Source organism: Pyrus communis, chromosome 5, assembly GCF_041283825.1.
Source record: "Pyrus communis isolate YQ-2024b chromosome 5, ASM4128382v1, whole genome shotgun sequence".
Classification (NCBI taxonomy): Eukaryota; Viridiplantae; Streptophyta; class Magnoliopsida; order Rosales; family Rosaceae; genus Pyrus; species Pyrus communis.
Genome location: NC_142569.1, coordinates 34,640,546 through 34,653,922, shown reverse-complemented (window position 1 = coordinate 34,653,922; position 13,377 = coordinate 34,640,546). Strand labels below are relative to the sequence as shown.

The window sequence follows — 13,377 nt, the reverse complement described above, 5'->3', positions numbered from 1 at the left end:
TTTATCTCACACTTCAACAAGATGCACGCATACATTGTCTTACATTCCATTATGATACATAATACTAATTCAATGACATATCAATTAGATATAGAATGAACAAAATTTTCTTATTTTAGGTCTAAACTTTTATCTAAACGAGTCAAATTTGCAGAGTTATAATGGAAGAGTTGGATTGACATATCAAAGCGGCATATGGAAGTATAATCATAAGACTGATCAAGAAAAGGATCAAATGTCAAAACGAAGTAAATAGAAAGTGTTGCGCAAAGTTCATAAATTACAAAGTTACAAGCATACATATTATATAGTGTGTACAAAAGCAGAAACTCTGTCCAGATAACTTCCTGAACAGACTTATTCTTCTGTACATTTTCAATGTACCTCATAGTCATATGGACCTCTTGTCAAGCCAAGAATCTCTCTAACAAGTTCCCAAAGAAGAAGCTTGTCTTAGCCCATCCCTTAGTCTCAGGTGCCTCAGCAGAATTTGTTGGGACTTTCTTCACATTGAACATCATTGTATGCCCGATTTCTTTACGAAGTGCTTCTATTGTTTTTATGTCCACGGGATTCTCTGAAGAATCTCTAACATAAAAGATATTCATTGCTTGCTCCCCAATTGTTGTGACGCCGGCCCTTGTAACTAACAATCCATTCTCCCTCAGAATTCTTGTTACTTCAGATAGCAAGCCTACTCTATCCTTTGCACACAGCTCTAGCCTTAGACCCTGAATTTCATGGCAATTTAATCGTCTAAACGGATCAAGAACTCACGTCCTCGTTGTTTCCAACATAAAGTAAAGTTTACAAATACTGGTTCATATGAATTGGATGCAGTGGATTATGAAGATATGTTAATGCTTTCAATTTTAAATCAGAAAATGATCTCTTCTGTTGCAATCACTTGCCCGGTTTAATGGATGAATTTATAAATTATGTAACAGCTTTTCCATGCACTATCCTTTTTCTTTGAGAATTCCATCAGGGATTCATTCAAATAAAAAGAAATTTCCTTCGGATATTGCGTGTTTAATTGGAGGAAACAATTTAGTTCAGAGGAATTTATGTGCTTGATCTCCTGTATAATATTGCAGGAATACATATACAAGTTAAATGCATATCTACCTTTTATGCTGTGTAGCTGCAAGTCCAGGATTAGCTAAAAAAAATATGTTCTTAAGTTCAAATGTGCATTAACTCGAAGCAAAAGCATTAAACGAGTGTTAAATTCTGGATAGACTTTTCACTAACCTCGCTTACTCTTCTCCGAATTGCAGCGTCAATACATTTGATGACCCTTTCCTTCTCTCCTTCAGTATCGAGGGTGCAACCATCCATGTGACGAATAAAATACTCCTGCAGTTAACTATATGCATCAGTTAAGGTACTTTAATCATTATTCTCAAGCAGTTTCAATATATGGTGAAGTCAACAAGATGATGCATTCCGTTTATTAGCTCTTGGAAGACAAAATCAGTACTCTTCAAACCGCAAAAAAAAAAAAAAAAAAAAAAAATTAGAGACTTAGCATAAGAACTCAGTCAAGAAATTAATGATTATGGAATTTTGAAGCCCTTGGAATGTATACAACAATAAAAATAACGTCGTCTTATCTCACTAAGTAAGGCCGGCTACATGAATTCTAGAATGCCACTGCACTCGGTTTTGCGCTAAGTCTTTCGTTAGACATAAGTATTCCATGTCTTTTTTTTACGGTCTCCTTCCAAATCTTCCTAGGTCTTCCTTTACCCATTTTGCCTTGATTCTCATAATGTATAAAAGAATATTTTCTTTTCATACGCCATAGAATGAATTTCAGGAAAACAGAAAAGCAACCACCTAAAATTGATCTGTTGTAGAAACTTAGTTTCAAGAACTTGAAAATCGGTAAACAGATGAGCATGAGATTGAATGTACCTGTGATGCGTATGGGCCATCAGATGAAATGGTGGCATGGAAAACAACGTACTGCATATCTGTGAGTGTGCATACGATGTCAAACATGAGCTTTGCACGGTCTTTGCACCGCACACTAACCACCGAGTACCCCTTTTCTTCACAACGCTCAATGGTGATCTTTGGTTGGAAGCAGGGAGGAAAGTGATCAACTTCATTTGCCAGTCCACCACCCTCATAATCCCTATCAGCAAACAACATCTGGTGGAGCCGCCTATCAACATGAGTGAATCCCATAGAGAAGCTAGTGTGACCAACTTTCTCATCATCCTCACACCCGCGTAGGATGTTCTTGAGCTGCTCCTCCATAGTAGATAATCTGGTTTTATCCTCCACAGGTTGGCATGCAGTATTATCATTGACATACACAACGCAAGCTATTCGTCTATTGTGTGTCCATACTTCAGCAGCAATTACATTAAAGTGAAGGTTGGCAAGGACAGCAGAGATCTCAGATAAGAGACCTGGTCGGTCCTTGCCAATAAGCTCAATGGCTGTATGATCCCCGACAGAGTGCACTCCAACCCGTTTTCCTGGCCAAGCATTCAGCACGTCTGTGATATGGCCCTTTGGTCCCAAAGCCTATGCATGCCACAAATCATAGACAACATCGCTCTTAATATCATTACGTGAAAGAAATGCTTTATAAAAACCAAAAGAAAAAAGCGGAAACCCCTTATGCAAGGTGCTATTCGGACAATTCACGAGCCTGCATTTTCTAGTAAAGCAAAATTTGGAATGCAGAGAATCTTGATGCAGATGATGATCGCATAAACACAAGAAAGCATGTGGCATTAAAAAAGCACCAAGGAGCTTACCTTCTCTATGTAGTCAATGGTTTTGCTGTCTGTAACTTTTTTTCCTTGCTGATCCGTGACGTGAAATACTGTTTATTAAGGAACACAAAATGTCAAATTCATTAGTATACACGCGCGTGCACATAATGAGTTGTTGCGGACTCCCGGTGGATAATCGTGTTGGAATAGTTATCCTACTTATGGACCTATGGTCTCCAAGTCACTTGTGAATTGCTTGGAAATCCAGTTGGGGTTTGAAATATCAACTTAGCATATCTTGTGCCCATTAAGTTTTAGTGAATTTGAGTAATATGGGCAAAAGGGGTTTCCTATTATATTATGGATTTAATTAATAAAGTATAGATGCATAAGGATTCCTAATGGGCTTATGATGCGCATACGTGATCAGGGTTATGTATTCTATACAAATAAGGGTCCTTATTGGTGCTACGTTACACCTAATAATCACCTAATATTCCCTACTCGGTATTGTAACCTAATGTGTAGAAACGAATAGACGAACTCTTGTTAGCACGTGTGGAGGGATTCAACAACAAACAACAAGAACAAGATGTCTTTGGAACTCAGCGATTCAGGTTAATACTCTAGCGTGTTTTAATTATATGAACACTTCAGGTTAACAAATCAAATGTTTATGCGTTAACGAGTTTAAATCAAGAACTGTTGATTCAAAGGTCGACCTCTTACTTGTTAAAAGAGTTTAAATCAAGAACTGTCGATTCAACAAGGCAATTTTTTTTCCGTAGAGGACCAACAAATAAGTAAAATATTTACCAGTTCAAAAGAGGATTTGGAGCCAAGACGACTAAGTATCACAGAAAAATCAATCAGAAAATATGCATACCATCCATGAACCATCCACCATCTGAGGAGATATAGGCCTTGGTGATTATGAGGTCAAGGTCTGTCAAGATTTGCACGACTTCAAGCAGAATTCCTGGTTTGTTGACACTATCAACCTACACATGCATTTCATACCCCCCACACCAATTTCAACATGATGGCTGGATTAATATATGTTTACTGAGTGTAATTTAAAAAGGAAGCAAATTAAATCCCGTCTTTGGTTGGTTTTCCCGGAGTTTGGAAGACACGTATTCCATTCAGAGTTAAATTAACCTATGAATTTCATACATGACTGCGAGAATCTGGTGTCAGCAGAAAGCGTAATTCTAAGATTAAAAGGAAAAATCACCTTGACTAGAGTACTGTCACTGCAGCTAGAGTTGTCTACGGAGACCCTGCAAACAAATCGTACAGCGACATAAAATAATTAGAAGACAATATATATGGAACTGTTATTATTATTCGAAAATATTCACACACATTCTAAAAAATAACAATCTCGCTGAATGAAACGGTGAAACCTGAATAAAATTTTGATTAAATAGTTCATACGCACACAGAGAGAATACCTTGGGGGATTGATTCTTGTGCTCAGGTTCTCATATTCAGGATCAAAGTATGGCGAACAAACTCTAGCCATTTAAGTCACCACTTCTTCAATCAACCTCAAATTCTTTCCTGTGACATAGAACAGCTCAGACTACCTTGTTAACGAATTATAACTTGGTTAATAAACAATTTTATATTTGTACATTCTATTGAACTCAACGCTGACACTAATGCTTGCACCAAAAAACGAAAAGGGTTATTGTCCCCCGGCACAGCAAAAATTACATCTTAATAAAGACATAAATTTTTTTAAATATACACGGAGTGACAAAGGTTAATAAAAGAGATGAGCTTAGCACAACACGATATGGGGTTATGATACAACTATCTTGACCTACGTCAAAGCATACAATGAACCGAATTTTTCTAGAGAAGGAAACAGTTCATCTGTTGATTTTGACCTTGCCATTTAAGGAAGGCTTTACTGCTATACCATAACGGCCTAGATTTCTCTCCTTTTTTGTATAAAAATTTGTATTTTCAGGAAGCTGTGCATGTTAACAAATTAGACATACATGAATCGAAATTTTGTATGAAAACGAACATTGCCCCTTCATAAATTTCATCCACTAAGACTACAGGCAAACAAGCATGACTGTGCATATTAAAAGTTCAGTGGTGTTAACATTTCTTCTGATGCTAACAAGTACATGTTACGCCGATATCATCAATCCCAAAACTCATGTCACAATCATTAACTATTTGCGTAATGGTCGCGACCTTACTGTTCACTGTAAGTCCGCGGATGATGATGTTGGTGTTCATGTGATACCCCCTAATGGGTCCTTCGAGTTCCATTTTCGACCAAACTTTTGGAATTCAACGCAATATTATTGCAAATTTGACTGGGAAGGCGGTTCTTACTGGTTTGACATATACATACAACTTAGAGACAAGCCTAACTGCGTGAAGAATTGTAATTGGCTCATCATACCAAATGGTGCATGCAGGCAAATTGAAGGAAGGCCTGATTTGGTGGACAGGTGCTATCCCTGGAATTCATAATTATTTTGATTAATGTATTATTCTATTAATAATTGCTTGCTTTGTTGAATGAGAGTTTCTCTGTTGGGAGATTAGTGAAGTAAACCTAGCTTCAAATATCATGTCTCTTTGTTTCTTACAAAACAAGATAAATGAAATCTTTGGTTATGAGCCTTATTATTTTTCTTTTTTTTTTCTTTTCACAATCGTATTCCAATTTAGGTTTGATCATATTTTGAACCTAACATAAATTTAAGGAGTTAATTAACACTCTAATACAAAGTCATCATCCAGTTAATACATGTAAAAATATTAGAGAATAAACACTCAAATGAGTGCAAAAGGAAAATTTTGGAATTGGAGTGTTAACAACCATGATTTATCGGAGGTTTTAATGAAAATAGCTTAAAATAACAAAAATTTAATGAAAAACACTTAGTGAATTTTTATTATAGAGACAACAAAAAAAGCGGTAGTATTTTCGTAAATAAGTTGAAGTTTGGTGACAGTATCAAATAAGTTGAAGTTTGAAAAAAGAGACAGTGACAATTTTCGCAAATAAGCTGAATTTTGGTGACACTAACAATTGTTTTTAAGGAAAACTAATGAAAAATGTTTGAAAACTTTGAGTTTTAACGATAAGGGCAAAATAAAGGGTAAAGTGAATAGTACCAAGATTGACTTTTTATTGTAAAAATATGGTTTTTCATTAAAGTTCCTTTGTTTTTAATTGTTAAAAACACATCTATTATTATAAAAATTAAAAAATTAAAAAAAAAAAAAAACACTAATTTTACTTACCTAAGCTACCCTCATACCCCACATTATCCCCATGTATAGTGGGGATTGGCTCAAATGATTTAAAAAAATAAGTAAACTTTCGTTTGACCTCTTGAACTCTAATCCTAGTTGAAATCGACTCCCTGAACTATATTTTTGTCAAATTAATCCCCTGAATTATTTGAAATTGGCCAATTAACCCCTTACCATCAAATATTAACACACCTTTACTCTATATTTTACGACAAAGTAGATGAAATTTTATCGAATCTAACAGTGAGGGGTTAATTGGTTAATTTCAAAAAGTTAAAGGAGTTAATTTACCAAAAACATAATTCAGGGGGTCAGTTTCAACTGGGATAATAGTTTGTCAAACGACAGTGTACTCTTTTAAAAATTTAGTAGCTTTGACCGAAGCAACGTAGATTTTTATTAGAGATGCCAAAGTTGTTTATATTTTCGGCAAGCATCTACCGAATTGGTGATTCAGCACGTCAATAACAAAACTATGCATCCTTTTCAATAGATATCTATTGAAAATATAGTTTAGGAGGTCAAATGATAGTGTACTCTTTTAAAAGTTTAGTAGCTTTAACCAAAGCAATGTAAATTTTTATTGGAGATGCCAAAGTTTATATTTTCGACAAGCATCTACCGAACTGGTGATTCAGCACGTCAATAACAAAACTATGCACCCTTTTCAATAGGTATCTACTGAAAATATCGGGATATAGGATTTTAGAAACAGTAAGACAACATTCAAATTGAATGCAAAATGAAAAAAAATATATGAAGTCATACGTCATGTAAAGTTTTTAGACTTTCAATTTGATATTTCATTCATAAAAATGAACTTTTTTCATTAATATTCAGATTATAAAAGTTTATTTAAAAACCTACCTAAATAGTCAATTCATATTAAGGCATATATGTCATTTTAAGTAGGATGTATTCAACAAAATGTGAGGTGTCAATAAAACAACCCATAATTTATTTAAAGTTTGAGTGATTGGACATGTGACAAGTGGTGGATTGTCTTAATAGTTAAAGACTTCCTCTTTAACCTGCTATGTTCTGAGTTTAGACCATCTTCTTCTTGCACGCAATATTATTGCAAATTTGATTGGGAAGACGGATCTCAATTGTAAGATCCCACTTCGCCCAGGGGAGTGATCCTTATATGTATATTCTCATCCCTACCTAGCACAAGACCTTTTGGGAGCTCACTAGCTTCGAGTTCCGTTGGAACTCCGAAGTTAAGCGAGTAGCGCACGAGAGCACTCCCATGATGGGTGACCCACTGGGAAGTTCTCGTGTAAGTTCATATAAACAAAACTGTGAGGGTGTGCTGGGGGTCCAAAGCGGACAATATCGTGCTACGGTGGAGTCAGGCCCGGGAAGTGGTCCCGCCCGAACCGGGATGTGATAATTTGGTATCAGAGCCTAAGCCTGGTGGCATGTGTGCCGACGAGGACGTTGAGCCCTTGAGGGGGGTGGATTGTAAGATCCTACATCGCCCAGAGGAGTGATCCTTATATGTATATTCTCATCTTTACCTAGCACGAGGCCTTTTAGGAGCTCACTGGCTTCGGGTTCTGTTGGAACTCTGAAGTTAAGCGAGTAGCGCGCGAGAGCACTCCTATGATGGGTGACCCACTAGGAAGTTCTCGTGTGAGTTCCCAGAAACAAAACCGTGAGGGTGTGCTGGGGGCCCAAAGCGGACAATATCGTGTTACGGTGGAGTCGGGCCCGGAAAGTGATCTCGTTCGGGCCGGGATGTGACATCAATGGTTTGACATTTACTTACAACTAAGAGACAAACCTAATTGTGTCAAGAAATATGAGTGGCTCATAATACCGAACGGTGCATGCCGGCTAATTAAAGGAAGGCCATATTTGGTGGACAAGTGCTATCCTTGGAATGAGAGTTCAAATCTTTTACACTCAAAACCATATGTGACTTATTTGTGACTTATCATATTTGTTAACACTTGATCATTTATTTAAATCTTACTTACCAGTATTAACTCTTCAACTTATTTCCTTAATAAAAAAAATTAAATCAAAATGACACATGTCACTCAACTAAATAAGCCACATATAGTCTATAAGGAGTTTTGGTTATGAAAATTTGAACTCATGGAATGATGCCCCTTTCATAAGAGCTTTGATTAATGTATCTTTATTCTATCAATAAAGTTTGCTTTGTTGTATAAGAGTTTCTCTTGGGAGATTAGTGAAACAAGCCTAGCTTTCTTTGTTTCTCATTAGAAAAAAATTAGTGATATCGTCTTTTTTTATATACAATGATATTCTACATTTAAGAGAAGGAGAATTGGGTTAGATCACATAATGTGCAGGTTACTTACTAAGTATTATACTCAACACAAATAAAATAGATTATCGTCATCTATTTGCATCGAACATGAGACTCCTATAGTACAAATGAAGAGAAATACCACTTTAAATAGTATTAGTTGCAAAAATTAATGAGAAGATTAATTCGTAATTAATGATGAGTGTTACTATTTTTCTTACGTGAATCACTTCTAATTACTTATATATTTTCTATTCTTTCTCTTCTTTTATGGAATGAGAGATTCAAACTCAATGTTAGATACCGTAGAAGTGGCAACAACACCTTGTATTAAGAGTAAATTTTAGTGTATCTGGAGTACTGTTATGGGGTTTTACAATTTTACTGAAATTATAATATTTTTTTTTTGTTGGAACAAACGAAATTATCTACACTAGGGGAGGTGAGCTTAGTCTCATAATAGGCTAGCAATAATGTGGTTCAAATTATCTTTTGGCGAGAATCAAACTTAAGATCTCTCACTTATAAGTGAAAATGAAGATCACCATATCGTAGTACTAAGTGACCTCATATTATGTTACATTGTATTGTGTATCTGACCTGACCTAATAAGTCACGAAGGAGTTTCTTTTTGTCAAGATTGGGGTTTTCGGTTGTTTTACTTTTGTTGGCCCATTTCGACCAATCGTCATTTGTTTGATTTTTATTTTTTTAGTACAACTGATATTCTATACTAATTCATACTTGAGAAATGAAGATTAGAGGGGTTGAACTCAAGACGAAAAGGTTGAAGAGTTTGGCCCTGGTTGCAATCAAAGCTTGCAAATTTCATTTCATTTTTAATTTACTGGGTGGACGGGAAAGCAACAAAATTATTTACCCAAAAAAAAAAAGGTAACTTACTAAATAGCATTGAATATATTAAGGAGAGTACCTTAGGTGAAAAAGAGATCTAAGGGATGTTGGTAGATAACAATAAAATCAGCCCAAGGAGTGCAGGTGTTCTGAAATGGTTGATAAGTACTCTCACTGCCTCACATGGTGGTTCCAAATTCTGCAAACAAAATGACAATGGATCAGTTCTGCAGCCTCAGAACTACCGCTTGCAACACATAACAAAGCAAGAAATGTATTGCATTAATAATGTTCAAATAAATCTGAATTATGAGATATTATTTCATGAGATTGTCATACCATCGCGTGAAGTAATCTTTACTACTTATTAATACTCTTTATTAATAAATAAATAAAAACTAATGAAAATACTATTATACCCTTTCATGCATAATTGAAAGAAAATATCGTAAAATAAATATCATGGGTATTAAGTAATTTTGCACAAAAAATACTCTGTTTTTTTTTTCTTTTCTCATCCACATGTTATCAAAACATGTCTCTAATTCAAAAAATCTAAACTACATATTAAGAAAACACTGTTTGTCAACCAAAAACTAATAAAATTGCTACTAAACCCTTTTAATACAAAACTGGAAGAAGATATTAGAAAAGAAAATAATGTGGGCCTTAAAGTAATTTTGTATAAACAGGTTTTTACTGTTTTTTTTTCTAAACTTCACCGCTATATCAGTTTATCCATACCCTCTCAGCTCATTCTCTTTCTCTCTCTTTCCTAAGAGCCAACCCCTAGTTTTTTGGGATGCCTGCCAACCTGTTAAAAACAAATAACTCCGCTCATAAACATGTTAAAATACAAATATTTCTCAACACACAAGAGTACGTGACCTTTGCTAGTAAAAATAAAAATCACCCTCCCCACCCCCATGTTTTCGGTCCCTCACTCCCTCCCTCTTTAACATTTCTCTCCAACTTCTCTCTTTAATGCTTTCCAACAACAAAATAAATCTTTCATATTTATACACGTAGTGTGTGAACTTCATCTCATATTTAATAAGAATTATGTATCGAGGTGCAACATTTGTATATTAATATTACATCGTATGGTTAAAGAGACATATATAAACAAGGTGTACGCATAAGAAGAAAACAAGTGTGAGAAAACCATTTCTCTGTCAAATTACCCATTTCACATTTCAGGTTTTGAGTAATTTTTAAAATAGGTCTTCAAAATTATCTCTCATGTTGAACCATAACATATTGAAATTTATCACCAATCTAATTGAATGATTGATTCTTCGTTAAATTGATGACATAGTGAGCGAGATACCCATACTTGGGCTTTCGTCTAAGCTATATTTGCACTACATAGAAAGAAAAAAAATTAACATTTTGATGGAGAATTAGACGTCAAAGAAACGACAAGTGTAAACTGTTACAACTTTTAAATCTCATGATGCAATGAGACAAAATTAAAACTTGTGACTCATTTTGAAAACTAGATCAACCATGGCAAATCATCACGCGATGGCCTCACCATAATAATGGGATATCAAATTCTCATGCATTCCTGATAGTTGAATTTAAGATCTCTCTCATTTACAATTGCAGAAAAATATAAATAAACCGAAAATGAATGTTTCGTTTCTAAAGTGAAAAAAGATATAAAAGCCCTCAAACAAGTGGTACTGCCCAAAACGTTTTGAGGTGACATAAAGACTTGATTCTAAACTTTATCCACCATCATCCGAATCCCCACCGTCCAAGAGTAACAACACCCCCCATGAACACATGTCAATGCATCAAGACCGTCCATTCCAAACTTTTAATTGAAAAACCAATAAATTATTTTTGAAAGAAATAAATTAGAATAAGGAGAGAGAATGGTACTGAGTAAAAAAGAAAAAAAAAATAGTTTTGACAAACTACACTGGTTCTTATTCCTTTCAACAAGCTGTGAGGCTGTAAGAGTGTAAGTTCTCTGCACCATAACTTATCAATCCAAACTCTAAACTTAAAACAGCAAATCCTTTTATTTTAAAATAAAAAATCGTACCGGAAATGTACATTTGTATTCGCCCTTCCAACTTCAGCAGAAACAGCCTCCAGATTTTGAGCCAAAACCTGCAAATTGAAATTAAACAACACAAATCTACGTAAATTTTGATTCAACATCTCTATTTTCTATTAAACTCCTTTAATTGGATAATATTCGAAAACTAAAGAAAGGAAAAAAACAGAAACGGAGCACTCATGCATTAGAATTTAGATTTGTCCTTGACTTCTCAAGAATTCAATTCAAGAAGAAGAAAAAAGGGTATCTGAAGAAGTTGAAGCGCCGTTAGAATTACCTTTGATTTGAGAAGTTTCATCAAATTCCAGAATTGGAGGCAGGGAGTAATCAAAAGGCTTATCAGAAAAACATGATGAAAGTTGAGAGAGAGAGAGAGAGAGAGAGAGAGAGAGAGATTATTAGGAGTTGAGAGTAGAATATATGAGAGAGAAATTGAGAAGTGTTTGTTTGGATGCAGTCTTTTGTTGTAAAGTTGCAGTGTCTGTATGTTATGGTGGTGTCTCTATGCTTTTCTACGTTGGATTACCACTCTCTCTCTCTCCCTCCCTCCCTCGCACTCTCTCTCTCTCTCTCTCTCTCTCTCTCTCTCTCTCTTCAAAAATAATAAAAAAGAAAGGAACATTTGGGCATGGCGTGGCGAATAGTGGGGGAAATCCTTTTAAATCCTTAAAATATGAACGAATCAATCATTTCAATTTCGTCCATAAAATGATGCGGCACCAAACAGCTCTTGCTCTACTTCTCCTACCAATTTTTGTAACCCTTTGCAAGTGGTTTTGGGAGTGTGCGAAGCTCATCGAAAGTGATTTATATATTCCGTGCTAAAAATTTAACAGTTAGATTTCGATATAAGTATCTAATGCTCGTACAATTAAGCGGTACGGACTGTTTTAGGTAGATTCATAATGTGCCTAAAATGATTTTAGTAGTGACATTTTAAAGGATGGGCAATACGGTAGGATTTCTAACTTCCAAACTTCGGCGGGCAATTTTGGGGCAGGACACTATTTAATGCTAGGTCGGACTGGACAATTTCCGGCCTAAGCATGAATATTTCATGTTTGCAAAATTGGACAACATACACCCTTCATTTATCGTCTGTTTTTCCAGTCTCCGTAGGTATTAAAATAGTGTTGATGTAAGCTCCTAATAACGACCATTGATGGATGGTTTACACAAAAATGGAAGTGGACCAATTCCTAAATAGAGAAATGGAAAGATAAAACAAGTCGCAAAGCTAATTAACTAACGATAAAATTAATTAGTCTTTATATGTGGGAATTATTTGTGTATGACTTTTGTTCATTATGCAAAGGGAAATGAATAATGATTTATTGTGAGGCTTATCTCAAATATCTCGCTTTTTAGTGTTGTTGTATATCATATAAGGACGTGTGATGTTGTACAAAATTTATGAATACTATATCAGTGAGTTTTGTTGGTTATATGTATACATGATATCTTATGGGGTACCCATTTTTCGTGGTAAGCCAAGGAGAATTCACTTTCAAGCCTTGGTAGATAAGGCTAAAGCTCGTCTATCAAATTGGAAAGGTGAACTTCTTTTAATGGCAAGATGACTTCAATTGGTGCAGTATGTTTATGAAAGCTTTTTTTTTTCATGGTTTCTAGTTTGTCAATTGTCAGCGTGCCTTTTAAAGCATCTTACTGCTTGTGCGTGGAATTTTCTCAAGAGACCTGGCTTCTCGAAAGTTGGTAACTATTATTGACTAGAGTATGGTATATGGACCTAAGCAGGAAGGTTGGCTGGGTCTACGTGATTTAGCTTCTTTGGACTTGATGGCTTTACTTAGTTTCGGCTAGGATGATTTACAATCCTTTTTTTTTTTTTCGTGGGGCTCTTTTGCTTATCAATGTTTTCCTCTTGTGCCTTAAAAAAAAAAGATATCTACTTACGATCTTCTATATAGCATGGATTGAAGCGTGCTTTATCTATTCTGAATACTAATAATCATTAGATTATCAGTGATATGAGGTCAGTTTCCTTTTGGTTCGACAAATGGTTGGATGACCCAATTATTAACTCTTCCTTATCTCCAGTCATTTCACCTATGATTCCTCCTTGGTTTTCTGATGCTATTGAATCTCAAAGTTGGTGATTGCCAGATTATTTT

The 13,377-nt window shown here is 35.2% G+C and overlaps 1 protein-coding gene across 4 annotated transcripts; it reads right to left on the bottom strand.

Annotated features, from left to right (window-relative positions):
* Nucleotides 1-228: 228 nt before the first annotated feature.
* LOC137726614 (ACT domain-containing protein ACR3) lies at nt 229-11,813 on the bottom strand. Of its 4 annotated transcripts, XM_088695087.1 has the most exons (11): nt 11,520-11,813; nt 11,225-11,292; nt 9,913-9,982; nt 9,248-9,367; nt 4,193-4,301; nt 3,973-4,018; nt 3,622-3,736; nt 2,778-2,845; nt 1,921-2,541; nt 1,255-1,359; nt 229-731 (listed from the first exon to the last, which is right to left on the bottom strand). In XM_088695087.1, exons 5-11 carry the CDS (start codon nt 4,261-4,263, stop codon nt 408-410), a joined length of 1,350 nt encoding a protein of 449 aa, XP_088551213.1. In that variant the 5' UTR covers nt 4,264-4,301; nt 9,248-9,367; nt 9,913-9,982; nt 11,225-11,292; nt 11,520-11,813; the 3' UTR covers nt 229-407. The 4 variants fall into 4 exon arrangements, with proteins under 4 accessions (XP_088551213.1, XP_068321652.2, XP_088551214.1 ...); XM_068465551.2 differs by lacking the exon at nt 9,913-9,982 and having other exon boundaries at nt 11,520-11,727; XM_088695088.1 differs by lacking the exon at nt 9,913-9,982 and having other exon boundaries at nt 11,236-11,292; nt 11,520-11,658.
* Nucleotides 11,814-13,377: the final 1,564 nt, after the last annotated feature.

What these genes read in the sequence shown, in the direction of transcription:
- LOC137726614 (XM_088695087.1), bottom strand. Translation starts at nt 4,263, where the DNA reads ATGGCTAGAGTTTGTTCGCCATACTTTGATCCTGAATATGAGAACCTG. An exon ending in CCATTGACTACATAGAGAAG is followed by an intron (nt 2,542 to 2,777) that starts GTAAGCTCCTTG and finishes TGGCATGCATAG; the next exon opens with GCTTTGGGACCAAAGGGCCA. An exon ending in TTCGGAGAAGAGTAAGCGAG is followed by an intron (nt 732 to 1,254) that starts GTTAGTGAAAAG and finishes CATGAAATTCAG; the next exon opens with GGTCTAAGGCTAGAGCTGTG.